Below are 15,429 nucleotides of genomic sequence, written 5' to 3'. Positions count from 1 at the left end.
TGAGTGTTTTCCATTAGTGTAATAAATAAAATAGATGAAATGCGTCCCTAAATAAATTGTATGCATTATTTCGAGAGTTTATAATTGATGAGCGTGTGTGCAGCATTATTTCGCTGATTTACGAGTAATTTGTTGGTCTGTAGGCTGTGAATTGCGACCCCAAGCATGTCAGAGCATGTGTTTGTATCAGTGTAATAAATAAACTATGGGAAATCCGTCCATACATAAATTGTTCCAAAATAAATAAAGTAGACTCCTTCTCCTTCCAACAGCCCAGAACAGGCTGAGTCATTTTCCCGCAATTTTCCTGCAGACCACCATAGGATGAAAAGTCACTCTAGTGTCATGGAAGGTACAACAGTGCCTTCAGGTGGCAGTACTGTGTACTAGGTCAGTTTGACTCTGGACTTTATGGTGGACACACTGTATGGAGCTACTGTCTCAAATTGTTTAAATAAAGACTGAAAATAAAGACTTACATCCAATGTATCCAGGAGCCCAACGCAATCTGAGAACTTTTCCCGCCATTTTTCCTCCGCAGTCCACCATCTTGGATTACGTCACAGAAGGTATGACAATGCCCTCTGGTGACAGTCCTGTGCACGAAATCGGTTGGACTTCGGACCTTGTGGTGAAACTGGTTGGAGTTACTGCCTCTAATGGTTTAAATAAAGACTGCCTGCAAAACATAGGCTTGTATGCATCTTATTCATCTACCCGTGGTCTAGGGGTAGCGTCTTTGATTCATAATCAAAACGCTTTCGGTCCCGGGTTAGATCCCCGCCACTGCCTAAATTTTGATAAATAATCAGCATTGGCGGCCGAAGACTTCCGGCATAAGACGTCAGCCTCATTCTGCCAACGGCCTTGTCAAAGAGGGCGGAGGAGCGGATGGAGGTTCAGGGCACTCTTTTGTCCTAGGGGTGGGAAATTTCCCCTAAAGGCGGAAGAATCAGCAATGATCAACGACATGAGGGTCCAGAAGGCGATGGAAACCACTGCATTAAAGACACGTAGCCTGTATCCACAGGACATGTGGCCTATATTTGAAGAAGTGTCATAATGATCTCTCCATTGGCAAAAGATTCCGGAATAGTCCCCCATTCGGATCTCCGGGAGGGGACTGCCAAGGGGGAGGTTACCATGAGAAAAAGACTGAATAATCCACGAAAGGATAACATTCTACAAGTCGGGGCGTGGAATGTCAGAAGCTTGAACGTGGTAGGGAAACTAGAAAATCTGAAAAGGGAAATGCAAAGGCTCAATCTAGATATAGTAGGGGTCAGTGAAGTGAAGTGGAAGGAAGACAAGGATTTCTGGTCAGATGAGTATCGGGTAATATCAACAGCAGCAGAAAATGGTATAACAGGTGTAGGATTCGTTATGAATAGGAAGATATGGCAGAGGGTGTGTTACTGTTCAAATGGCTCTGAGCACTATGGGACTCAACTGCTGTGGTCATAAGTCCCCTAGAACTACTTAAATCTAACTAACCTAAGGACATCACACAACACCCAGTCATCGCGAGGCAGAGAAAATCCCTGGCCCCGGGGATTTGTCTGATGTGATAGAAGAAGAAACAGGAGTCGATTTAGAAGAGATAGGGGATCCAGTATTAGAATCGGAATTTAAAAGAGCTTTGGAGGATTTACGGTCAAATAAGGCAGAAGGGATAGATAACATTTCTAAAATCATTGGGGGAAGTGGCAACAAAACGACTATTCACGTTGGTGTGTAGAATATATGAGTCTGGCGATATACCATCTGACTTTCGGAAAAGCATCATCCACACAATTCCGAAGACGGCAAGAGCTGACAAGTGCGAGAATTATCGCACAATCAGCTTAACAGCTCATGCATCGAAGCTGCTTACAAGAATAATATACAGAAGAATGGAAAAGAAAATTGAGAATGCGCTAGGTGACGATCAGTTTGGCTTTAGGAAAAGTAAAGGGACGAGAGAGGCAATTCTGACGTTACGGCTAAAGATGAATCAAGACACTTTCATAGGATTTGTCGACCTGGAAAAAGCGTTCGACAATATAAAATGGTGCAAGCTGTTCGAGATTCTGATAAAAGTAGGGGTAAGCTATAGGGAGACACGAGTCATATACAATATGTACAACAACCAAGAGGGAATAATAAGAGTGGACGATCAAGAACGAAGTGCTCGTATTAAGAAGGGTGTAAGACAAGGCTGTAGCCTTTCGCCCCTACTCTTCAATCTGTACATCGAGGAAGCAATGATGGAAATAGAAGAAAGGTTCAGGAGTGGAATTAAAATACAAGGTGAAAGGATATCAATGATATGATTCGCTGATGACATTGCTATCCTGAGTGAAAGTGAAGAAGAATTAAATGATCTGCTGAACGGAAGGAACAGTCTGTACTCATTAGTACACAGTATGGTTTGAGAGTAAATTGGAGAAAGACGAAGGTAATGAGAAGTGGTAGAAATGAGAACAGCGAGAAACTTAACATCAGGATTGATGGTCACGAAGTCAATGAAGTTAAGGAATTCTGCTACCTAGGCAGTAAAATAACCAATGACGGACGGAGCAAGGAGGACATCAAAAGCAGACTCGCTATGGCAAAAAAGGCATTTCTGGCCAAGAGAAGTCTACTAATATCAAATACCGGCCTTAGCTTGAGGAAGAAATTTCTGAGGATGTAAGTCTGGATTACAGCATTGTATGGTAGTGAATCATGGACTGTGGGAAAACCGGAACAGAAGAGAATCGAGGCATTTGAGATGTGGTGCTATAGACGAATGTTGAAAATTAGGTGGACTGATAAGGTAAGGAATGAGGAGGTTCTACGCAGAATCGGGGAGCAAAGGAATATGTGGGAAACACTGATAAGGAGAAGGGACAGGATGATAGGACATCTGCTAAGACATGAGGGAATGACTTCCATGGTACTAGAAGGAGCTGTAGAGGGCAAAAACTGTAGTGGAAGAGAGAGATTGGAATACGTCAAGCAAATAATTGAGGACGTAGGTTGCAAGTGCTACTCTGAGATGAAGAGGTTAGCACAGGAAATGAATTCGTGGCGGGCCGCATCAAACCAGTCAGTAGACTGATGACAAAAAAAAACCCATCTTATTCAGCAGTGTCCTTTTCCCACTAATTCCTAGGAAGAGTGGGTGGTTGGATGACTTAGGTTAGTGGCAGTAGCCCTAGTGTCGTTTTTTCCCACCATTTTCTCAGCTTAGTGGAGATAGCCACGGTGTGTTGCATTGTCCAAATGGAATCTGAACTTTCCTTTATTTTCTGGGGTGTAGGGAGGGATTGGGGGGAGGGGGTTAGGTTAGTAGAAATGGCCCAACTGACCTATTTTCCCGCCAAAATCTAAACTTTTGCCATGACGTCATTGTGACAGTGCCATATACTTCGTAGCCATTTAGCTCCACCATTTTGAATAAATTTGGCAACAATGGAGAGTGGGGTGGTACAGAGGTTGTTTTACTGCTTACATTATGCCTGTCCATTCCATTCTGGAGTACTGCTGCATGGTATGGGATCCTTGCCAGGAAGGTTTGGCGGATGACATCAAATAATTTCAATGAACAGAAGCCTGTTTCGTTTTACAGTGAAAAAATAAAGGTGTCAAAGATAAGATACGCGGATGAGAGTGGCAGTTATTAAAAGAAAGGTGTTTCTCTTTGCGACACAATCTCAGTTTGAATTTATTTGAGTCACCACTCTTCTCCTCCAAATGCGACAATATTTTGTTGACTCCCACGTACATAGCGATTAACGATCATCTTAACGAATTGGAGTTCGGTGAGAAAGATTTAAGTTTCATTTCAGCCATGTGTTATTCGAGAGTAGCATGGCAGAGAAATGGGCTAAAAGTGGTTCGATGACGGGTGTGTCAAGCATTTAAGCGTGAAGAGAATGGTGGTTAATAGGTGTAGATGCAGATGGACAGAATTACAGTGTTATCAGCAATCCTTCGTTATTTCATATCTTCTCCCTGAACTTTGATGCCCTTTTCAATTTCTCCTCGGTTTCCTTTAGTGCTTTTCTAATATGTGGACAGGATGACATAGGTGATACGCAACAATCCTGTCTCAATATACTCTCAACTACTGTTTCCGTTTCATGTCCTTCGACTTTAGAACTGCTCATTAGCTTTACTACATGTTGTAGACAAGCTTCCGCTCACTGTACTTTATTCATACTATGTTCATAACTGAAAAGAGTGTCTTCCAGACAACATTAAAAGAATTTCTGTAGGTATAATAATGCAATTAACATACGTTTTTGAGCTTTATTCTAAGATAAGGCGTAGGGTCAGCTGATCCGCGTGTTGTTACACTTTTCTGGAACCCAATCTGATCAATCCCAAGGTCGGCTTCCACCAATTTTTCCATTATTATGTAAATAAGATGTGTCAGTATTTTGCAAATATGACTATTTAAACTGATGGATCGGTAGCACTCACATCTCTCAGTACCCACTATCTTTGAAAGTATTACGTTTCTCGTTGACGTGTAAGTACATTTTTCCAGACTCAAATGTCTTGCACACCAGATGGAATAGGTCTGCCTTGGCTAGCTTCTCCAAGTACCTCAATAATCCTGGGGGAATGTCACCTACTGCATCAGCCTTGTTTCAGCTTTGATCTTTCAGCCATCTGTCACGCAATGCTCGCCGAATCATATCTACCAAGTCATCCTCACCTACCTCCTCTTCCATTTCCATAATACTGTCCACAAATTCATTTCCCTTGTATAGTCCCTTTGCATAATCCTTCCACCTTACAGAAATCATTTCTTCAGTCAGTACTGGCTTGCGAAATGAGCTCTGTATATTCACCATATTCAAAGAACATAGCAACCCACAAACAGGTTTCAGGTATAAGTAGAGAACCTTAATGGTTGTATCAGAAGATGATGGCAAAGATGGGTCGCCGGTTCACCTCTATGAGCCACGGCTTGAGGTTCTTGTCGATGATGATGTCGTAGCCGTAGCACTCGAAGCAGTGGCGGTCGTTGACCATGACGGGCACTGCCGCCTTGAGCGAGTGCACGATCAGCCACGAGATGTCGTCGAAGAGCTTCTGGGTGACGGCGGCGCCGCGAGTGCCCTCCAGGTAGAGGCGCAGGTTCTCCACCCCCCACTTGCCGCCGTGGCCCTCCTTGTACTCCGTCTGCGGGCAAGCGGACACCGGGGCTGCTTGACGCAATTCGTGACTTTTAATTCACGAACTTACTTAGCTAGTTTCATGTTCCATAATTTTAACGATTCCTTTATGGAAATGATGTGGAACGAGTCAGTTTACAGGATATGAATACCTGATTATTTTTATCATTAATGAACTGGTTACCATTTTACGCCAACTCACGCAACTACACTTAAAACAAGTATGAGGGTCACTCCGAAAGAAATGCACACAATTTTTTTAAATTTCAGTTTTCATTTTGCATGTGTGAAAGTTTTACAGTGTGTCGATACATCCTTACCGCTTGTTTTCAAAATTAGTTCAACCTGTTCCCGTGAGTTGCGACGGCACAGCATGTCTTCAAGATGGCTGCTACACGTGACGTTCGTCAGAAGCAACGTGCTGTCATACAATTCCTGTGCTGTGAAAACGAGACAGCGGAAACATCCACAAGGGGTTGAAAAAAGTGTAGGGAGATGCTGCTGTCGATCGCAGTACAGTTAGTCAGTGGGCAAGCAGGTTACGTGATGAAAGCGGGCACGGCAATATTGAGGATTGTCCTCGCAGCGGCAGGCCTCGTACTGCACACACTCCAGACAATGTGCAGAGAGTTAACGAATTGCTGACTGCTGGCAACGCATCACAGTGAACGAATTGTCACGCCACGTTGGGCTAGGGGAAGTAACTGTTTGCAGAATACTGAAAGTGTTGGCGTTAAAAAAGGTTTGTGCCAGGTGGGTCCCCAGGATGTTGACAGTGGCTCACAAAGAAAGAAGAAAAACGGAATGCAGCGAACGTTTGGAACAGTACTAGAATGATGAAGATGAATTTCTTGGAAGAACTGTGACAGGTGATGAAACATGGCTCCATAATTTTTCACCAGAGACGAAGAGGCAATCAATGCAGTGGCACCAGGCAAATTCACATAAGAAACAAAATTCTGAACCACACCTTCTGCTGGAAAAGTTATGGCTACTGTGTTTCTCACATAAGAAAAAAAATTCAGAACCACACCTTCTGCTGGAAAAGTTATGGCTACGGTGTTTTTCGATTCCGAAAGACTGTTGCTAGTGGACACATGCCAAGTGGAACCACCATAAATTCTGATGCACATATGACAGCACTGAAGAAACTTCAAGCTCGACTGAGTCGTGTTCCACCACATCGGCAAAAGCAGGATGTTTTTCTGTTGCACGACAATGCACAGCCATCCCCCCAGGGGGTCCACAACTCTTTTGTGGATACGTGCGTAGCGAGCACGGGACCCTGAGCTAATGTGGCCCTCCTTCCTTTCCGGGCTGCATACCCTCCCTTTCCGCATCCTTCCCCGTCCCCCATCTTCGCCCCCCCCCCCCTCACCTCTGGCTCTTTCCTTCCCTTTCTCCCCCTCTGGGAGTATGGTTTGTGCCTACGTCCAGAGACGGACGCTCGAAACTCTTACAAATTCCTTGCTTTCTACACTTGCAAGTCTTCGTCTTTCCTCTGTCCTTCTCTTTTCCTTCCCTCTTCTCTTTGCCCTTTTCTCCGCTGCGGCGTTTGAGACCCCTCTTCTTTCCTTTCCCTTTCTCATTTTTCCTCCCTGTGCGTGTCTGAAGGCCGACCCACGCAGTTCCATGCGTAGCCGGTGACGGGGTAACGCGTAATTCCCCGCCCCGGGTAGACAGGTAGGACACGTACGTACCCCCTGGCAACGGCCAGGCCCAGGGAGGGGTGATTACCCGAGCTGATACCTTCCGAAAGTGCCGATTGTTCCCTCCATCCGTTTGTCGGGAGGTGTGACCTGAGGTGTGAACAATCACCTAAGGCGGGAGTGCCCTCAGAGAGGGCCCCCACAAGGGAGGAGTGCGCCATCGGAGACGCTGGTAATCATGGGGGATTTTTCCGCAATGGTTTCCTCACCTTCCACTATGTCTGCTCACAAGCGTAAGTTCACTGAGTCTCAGCCACAGACAGTTCTTCCATCGTTGCCACAGTTCCTTGTTGTTTCTCGGTCTGACGAAGGTCACAACTTCTCCACGGTCAACCCTTTCATTATTCAGAAAGGTGTCGACGCAATTGCAGGTCCTGTACAGTCTTGTTCCAGATTACGGAATGGCACCCTGTTGTTAGAAACAGTCAGTGCCCTCCAGGCACAAAAATTGTTGCGTACCTCACTGCTACACACCTTCCCTGTCTGGGTGGAACCGCACCGTACTTTAAATTCCTCGCGTGGAGTCGTTTATACACGCTCCCTCGATGGATTGTCTGACGAAGAAATTCAGCACTACCTGTCTGACCAGGGCGTAGCGGCTGTTCATAGGGTTATGAAAAGGGTTGACACGAACATCATTCCAACCCGCACTGTCTTCTTGACATTTGACAAAGTTCAACTCCCATCGAAAATCAAAGCAGGCTATGAGATAATTTCCGTTCGCCCTTACGTCCCAAACCCTACGCGTTGCTATCGGTTTCAGCGGTTCAATCACACCAGCCAGTCCTGTTCCAATCCAGCCAAATGTGTTACGTGTGACAAGGATGCTCATGAGGGTGCTTGTCCTCCTCCATCCCCTCGCTGCATCAACTGTATGGGTGACCACGCTGCTTCCTCTCGAGATTGCCCCGTTTTTAAGGACGAAAAGCTCATCCAGGAAATTAGAGTGAAGGAAAAGGTGTCGACCTTTGCTGCTCGAAAATTATTCGCCAGTCGACAGCCCACCGTGCCTCAGACAGGAAAATACAGCACTGTCATTGCTTCTCCTCGGCCAACAAAGGAGGCGGCCACGCAGACTTGCGACCTCACCTTTAGTGCCACGGTCGTCAGATCAGCCAGCGCAAAGATCGCCCGTTCAACCTCACCACTTTCGCCTGCCCACTCTCTGGCTCACCCTTCGTCGAGTTCTGCTAAATCTCGAGCTCAAAAGTCAGACACCAAGACTTCGAAAAAAGAGCATACTCGTGAAGAGCTTTTACGTACCGCAACTTCCCAATCATCGGTTCCTCCTTCATCTAAACATCATACTTCCAAGAAGGCTACTAAGAAGCCCAGTTCCTCTCCTTCTCCGCCACGGCGTGTCCCATCTACAGCACCACCTGGCGGAAATCGCCCTCAGCCGTCTTCTGTGTCGCCGAGGCGCACTGCTGGCGGCCGATCAACCGGCCGATCGCTGGTGGCAGGAGCTGCTCCTGACCAGCCTATGGATCAGGATCTTCTGCCTTCGGCTGAATGCCATTCCATGCAAGCTCTGAGCAGTCGTTGAGTTGACAGCGACCTTGGTCACATTCCTCCATTTTCTGTTCACCCTATGTCCATTATCCACTGGAATATTCGCGGTTCTCGAGCCAATCGGGATGAATTGTCGATCCTCTTACGATCCTACTCGCCGGTCATCTTCTGTCTACAGGAAACAAAGCTGCATCCCCATGACCGCTTTGTTCTCCCTCATTTTCAGTCCGCCCGATATGATCTCCCCTCTGTTGAAGACACTGCAGCACGTGGAGGACTCATGATTCTTCTCCATGAAACTCTCCATTATCACCCAATCCATTTGAACACTTCCTTCCAAGCTGTCGCCGTCCGTCTTTCCCTTTCCGGATGCACGTTCTCTCTTTGTACTGTATACATTCCATCGTCGACAGCAATGGCACGAGCTGATGTCCTTCATCTTCTTGGTCAGCTTCCCCCCCCCTATTTGCTGGTTGGGGACTTCAGTGCCCACCACCCGCTTTGGGGATCTCCACATCCCTGTCCACGTGGCTCACTATTGCTAGACGTCTTCCACCAAGCGGATCTAGTTTGCCTCAACACTGGGGTCCCTACATTTTTATCTGCCTCCACGACAAATTTATCTCATTTGGACCTTGCGGTCGGTACTGTTCTGCTAGCTCGGCGCTTCGAATAGTTCGCCTTTGATGATACACACTCGAGTGACCACTTTCCATGTGTCCTTGGACTGCAGCCTCAACTGCCATACATGCGCCCGCGACGCTGGAAGTTTGCCCAAGCTGATTGGACACTTTTTTCGTCTCTAGCGACATTCGATGACCATCACTTTCCCAGCGTCGACGATGAGGTCACACATATTACCGACGTTATTCTTACAGCTGCGGAACATTCAATACCACGCACCTCCGAATTGCCCCGGTGCCCCCCAGTTCCTTGGTGGAACGAGGCATGCCGTGATGCAATACGTGAGCGGCGACGTGCTCTCCGCGTTTTCCGCCACCATCCTACTTTGGCCAGCTGTATCCGCTATAAGCAGTTCCGAGCGCGATGCTGTCGTGTCATCCGCGATAGCAAGAAGGCAAGCTGGAAATTCTTTATTAGCTCATTTAACACCATCACTCCCTCCTCGGAAGTTTGGAGTCGGCTTCGACGGTTCTCAGGCGCGCCTAGTTTCTCCCCGGTCTCCGGGCTCACTGTCGCGCATGACACATTAGTGGACCCCGTCACAATTTCCAACTCGTTGGGTCAGCACTTTGCTGAGATTTCGAGCTCTTCAAATTACCCGCCAGCGTTTCTCCCGAAGAAACGTACAGCGGAAGTGCGACCTCTTGCTTTCTCCTCTCAAAATCGCGAAAGCTACAATACTGTTTTCTCCATGCGGGAACTCCAACATTCACTCTCTTCTTCTAGCTCCTCTGCCCCAGGACCGGATGGTATCCACGTCCAAATGTTGCTGCATTTATCAACCCATAGTCTGCGTTACCTCCTTCGCCTTTATAATCGAATTTGGACCGACAGTACTTTTCCCAGACGATGGCGGGAAGCTATCGTCGTTCCTGTTCCGAAACCTGGAAAGGACAAACATCTCCCCTCTAGCTATCGCCCCATTTCTCTCACGAGTAGTGTCTGTAAGGTTTTGGAGCGTACGGTGAATTACCGTTTAGCATGGTGGCTGGAATCCCGCAGTCTTTTAACTCCTGCCCAATGTGGATTCCGAAAGCATTGTTCTGCAGTTGACCATCTTGTTGCTCTCTCCACTTATATCATGAACAATTTTCTCCGGAAACGCCAAACAGTAGCAATATTTTTTGGTCTGGAGAGAGCATACGATACCTGTTGGAGGACAAGCATCCTCCGCACACTGTTCTCTTGGGGCTTTCGAGGTCGGCTGCCCCTTTTTCTTCGCGAATTTATGGCAGAGCGCACATTTAGGGTGCGGGTGAACACTACTCTCTCCCGTACTTTCTCCCAAGAAAACGGGGTACCCCAGGGCTCCGTGCTGAGTGCTGTACTGTTTGCCATTGCCATCAATCCAATTATGGATTGTCTCCTTCCTGATGTTTCGGGCTCCCTCTTTGTGGATGATTTTGCGATCTACTACAGCTCTCAATGGACCAGCCTTCTTGAACGACGTCTTCAAGGATGTCTCGATCGCCTCCACTCTTGGAGCATCGAAACCGGCTTCCGTTTTTCTCCCAGTAAGACCGTTTGTGTTAATTTTTGGCGACGTAAGGAGTTTCTTCCGCCCTCCTTACATCTATGTCCTGTCAACCTTCCGTTTTGAAACGTCGCTAAATTCTTGGGTCTTATGTTTGACAGAAAACTGTGCTGGTCCTCCCACGTTTCCTATCTTTCGGCTCGCTGTCTGCGATCCCTTAACACCCTCCGTGTCCTGAATGGTACCTCCTGGGGAGCGGACCGAGTGGTCCTTCTCCGCCTCTATCGCGCCTTAGTGCGCTCGAAATTGGACAATGGAAGCATAGTCTACTCCTCTGCTCGGCCGTCTATTCTTCGGCGTCTCGACTCTATCCACCACCGTGGATTACGTTTAGTGTCTGGAGCTTTTTACACCAGCCCTGTGGAAAGCCTTTATGCTGAGACTGCTGAACCTCCGCTGTCCAATCGGCGAGCAGTCCTTCTGAGTCGTTATGCTAGCCATCTGTCTTCCATGCCTGCTAATCCAGCCCATGACCTTTTTTTCGACGCCTCCTTTGATGTAGGGTGTGCAGGCCGCCCCTCCTCCTACTACCACCGGGAGTCCGCTTCCGACAACTGCTCCATCCTCTTTCCTTCGGCTTTCCTAAAACCTTCTTGACATCTTGGGGTACAGCACCGCCTTGGCTCCGTCCCCGGATCTGCCTGCTCCGTGACCTTTGTCGATTTCCCAAGGATGGTACCCCTTCACTTGTTTATCGTCGGGAATTTGCTGCTCTATGTGCACAAATGACGGACGCCACATTTATTTACACCGACGGCTCGAAAACATCGTTAGGTGTAGGGAGTGCCTATATTGTTGGCGACACCCCAAATCACTTTCGGCTTCCCGACCAGTGTTCGGTTTCTACTGCGGAGCTTTACGCTGTTCTCCAGGCTGTCCACTACATCCGCCGCCATCAGTGGATACAGTACGTTATCTGCTCAGATTCTCTCAGCTGTCTCCTCAGTCTCCAAGCTCTTTATCCTGTGCACCCTCTGGTCCACGGGATTCAGGACTGTCTGCGCTTGCTCCACATGGGGGGGCGTCTCGGTGGCGTTCCTCTGGCTCCCGCTACACGTTGGTATCTGTGGAAATGAGGCGGTCGATATAGCAGCCAAGGCTGCAGTCTCTCTTCTTCGGTCAGCTATTCAATCGATCCCCTTCGTCGATCTACGGAGCGTTTTATGTCGTCGTGTTGTTCATTTATGGCATGCGCATTGGTCGACACTTCTCCCTAATAAATTGCGGGACGTGAAAGCTCTTCCTTGTGCTTGGACCTCTTCCTCCCGAACGCGTCGTCGGGAGGAGGTAATTTTAACTAGACTCCGGATAGGGCACTGTCTTTTTAGCCATCGACATCTTTTAAGCGGCGATCCTCCCCCACTCTGTCCCCACTGCTCTCAGCTGTGGACGGTAAGACACCTTTTAATTGAGTGCCCCTATTTTAATCCGTTACGCTCCCGTCTACAGCTATCGCCCGATATGTCGTCGATTTTAGCAGATGACACGCGCTCAGCCGACCGCGTTCTCAAGTCTATTAGTGCCAGTGAAATGAGGTCAGTCATTTGAAGCTTTTTTTGGGGACAACCAACCCCTTTCTGTAGTGGATTTTTAAGCCTTCCTTCTGCTTTTAGTTTCTCCAATTTTATAACTTTCGTTCCCATTGCTGCTGGTTTTCAATTTCGTTTTTTTACTGTTTCCTAAGTCACGGACCGGGCGCTAATGACATTAGCAGTTTTACGCCCTAACACCAAAACAAAAAAAAAATGCACGGCCACATGTCAGTCAAAAAACCATGGAAGCGATCACAAAACTCGGATGGACAAGACTGAAACACCCGCCTTACAGTCCTGACCTGGCTCCATGTGACTATCATCTCGTTGGAAAACTGAAAGACTCTCTTCGTGGAACAAGGTTTGAAGATGATGACTGCCTTGTGCACACTGCCAAACAGCGGCTCCAACAGGTTGGTCCAGAATTTTACCGTGCGGTTATACAGGCGCTGGTTCCAAGATGGCGTAAGGCAATTGAGAGGGATGGAAATTATGTGGAAAATGAAAATATTGTTCTTAAAGGATGTATCTACAAACTGTAAAACTTTCAAACATGTAGAGTAAAAGATGTATTTAAAAAAATGTGTGCATTTCTTTTGGAGTGACCCTCGTACATTTTTTACTGCTGTTAATTTTTAAGTGGAAATTCGTTAATGGAATAGAAAGAGTCGTCCAGGAGATATGATTTTAAAGTAGTCCGACATTTTCTGTTATTGGCCAAATGATCAAAATCTTTTATTGCTCCATATTTAACTCCTCTCTCATCCACTCACAGCATTAACAACCTCTGTACATAAAAGGCGATGTCCTCACTGCCTACTGATTGACTTATCATGGCCCAACAAAAACCGCTAAACTTGAAATTTGGAAGAGAAGTGTATCTTACACTATAGGCGTCGTTTAAGAAGGGATTTTTCTAAATTCTATGTCCAACGGGGCTGAAATAGGGGATGAAGCGTTTTTTTTAACAAGCCACTATTAAGGCTGCTTTGAAGTTAGGCCAACGAAAATTGGTATTTGGTTTCTAGATCAGAAATAAAGAAATACATGTTTCAGCATTTTCGGGAATTTAATTCCATGAGGGTAAAATAGTGAGTGAAAGCCTTATTTGAAAATACTTTGTTATTAAAGAACTACTAAAGTATTTTTAAAGCTATGTCTGTGAACATTGATATTTCACTCCTCTATTACAAATAAAGAGAGACGTGTTGCAGTGTTCCTGGAAACTGAACCCCTATGGGGGCAAAATACGGTATGAGACTTTTGTGAAAATATTCTATTATAAAAGCATTTTTAATTCTAAATCTCTGAAATTTTAAATTTGCCTGCAGTTAGAAATAAAAAGATACATATTTCAGTGTTTTTGGAAATTCAACTGCTATCGAGGTGAAACGGGGGATGAGTGTTTTTATCGAAATATTTAATTGTGGAAAAATTTCTGAAGTTGAATCTATGAAAATTTGCATTTGGCTTCTTTGTTAGAAATAAAACAGAAGCATGCCACTGTTTTTGGGAATTCACCCTCTAAGGGAATGTAACAGAATCAGACTGATTCGCTGACTCGTCATCACCCAGCCAAAACCACTAAGGATAGGAACTTGAAGTTCGGAGAGGATGTATGTATCCTATACTGTAGGCATCGCTCTAGAAGGGATTGTCCTAAATCCTGCCCCTAACGCAGTGAAATAAGGGATGAAAGACCTTTAGAAAGCATGTCATTGTTAAGGGAATTTTGAAGCCAGATCTGCGAAAATTAGTGTTTGGTTTCTCAGTCACAAAATAAAAAATACTTATTTTGGCATTTTGGAGATTCAACCACTAAGGGAATAAAATAGTGGCTGACTTATTTTGAAAATAAAGAATTACTAAAGAACTAATAAAGGCATTTTTTAGGCTACATACATGAAAACTGGCATTTGACTTCTCGCTTAGAAACAAGAAAAGTCTTTAAGTGTTTCTGGAAATTCAACCCCTAAGGGAGTGCAGTAGAGGATGAAAAATTTTAAGAAAATGTTTTGTTACATTAAAAAAAATTAATGAAATTTATGAATATTGGTGCTTCATTTCTCCGTTAGTTCCACAAGAACGCAAAAGGCATGATTAACAAAAATGTTGGATTCCAGCTACTAGAATCATTTTTTGGTCAAAAGTACATTCGACTAAAAGAAAATGAAAAAAAAAGTCTCTGCAGGCCGTACAGTCCTCAAGAGCGAAGCAACGGGAGCTAAACTAGTAGATAATAAAGGTCATTTCTCCCTATAGTGTCGAAGGTACGTACACCACTATTGTTCTCAAACTTGACGGACTGTTTATGACGAATTTCAGTTGCGAAAATGTACTTGTGATGGTGCAGATGAAATGCCTAGCTCCTCAAAGGGTTACCTGCAAACGTCTGTGGAGGTACACCAGAATTTATTCTTACTGTTCGCTTTTGTGCTATCAGTACTTTCTATCTAGGTGATGAGTTAAAACCAGAAAATTATTCCGTATGAGATTATTCATTGGAAATATGCAAAATATATCAAGAGAATGATATATTTATTTCCAAGATTACCAATTATACAAAGAGCTAAATTAGCTGAACTGTTTGAGAATCTCAGTAATATGCTTCAGGCAGGTCAAAATTTTATCAGTATGTACAACAAAAATTTCACGCATTGTACCCTTCTTACTGAGTCCTGTTGATGTGCTGTTGTTGGTATGTCTATGTTTGTTGTACAGGACAGAATGTAGTTCCTTTTTTTTCAAAATTGAGAGAGAGTCTATTATTCAGAGCACTACTTAGTAAATCTTTGTAAAATATAATTTACCAACACTTGTGTTGCTTCTCTAATGGGATTTATGATAACATTAGTATCATCTGCATAAAGTACAAATTTTAATTATTGAATGTTAAGTGGAAGATCATTCTCATATATGAGGTATAGGAGTGGACCCACAAGTAAACCCTGTGGGACTGTCTTCGTTATTTATGATTTTATTGTCCAGTCACTAAAATTTTCTGCCTTTGCGATATCGTCTGAAATATTGAATACAACCTTCCACGTCTTGTTTGTCAAGTATGATTCGAACTAGCTGTGTCTAAAGCCATCAGTTCCATAAAATTCGAGTTTTTCAAAGAGAGAATCATGATCCACACAATAAAATGCCTTGGAGACATCACAAAAAATACCAACTGGCGATATATTACTATTCAATGCTTGTCCTATTTGATGAGTGAATGCATAAATACCAACAGACCATATATTACCATTCAAGGCTTGTGCTATTTGGTGATTGAATGTACAAGTAGCATACTCAGTCGAGAA

The 15,429-nt window shown here is 45.1% G+C and overlaps 1 protein-coding gene across 1 annotated transcript in view; it reads right to left on the bottom strand.

Annotated features, from left to right (window-relative positions):
• Nucleotides 1-15,429, bottom strand: part of LOC124613258 (polyglutamylase complex subunit TTLL1-like) — an 80,020-nt gene that overhangs the window by 21,966 nt on the left and 42,625 nt on the right. Inside the window, exon 6 of the mRNA XM_047141950.1 lies at nt 4,927-5,157. Within this exon, the coding sequence (XP_046997906.1) occupies nt 4,927-5,157 (231 nt within the window). The remainder of the gene's footprint in view (nt 1-4,926; nt 5,158-15,429) is intronic.

The sequence above is a fragment of the Schistocerca americana genome, chromosome 4, assembly GCF_021461395.2.
Source record: "Schistocerca americana isolate TAMUIC-IGC-003095 chromosome 4, iqSchAmer2.1, whole genome shotgun sequence".
NCBI classification, from domain to species: domain Eukaryota; kingdom Metazoa; phylum Arthropoda; class Insecta; order Orthoptera; family Acrididae; genus Schistocerca; species Schistocerca americana.
This window is presented reverse-complemented; position numbering and strand designations above follow the sequence as displayed.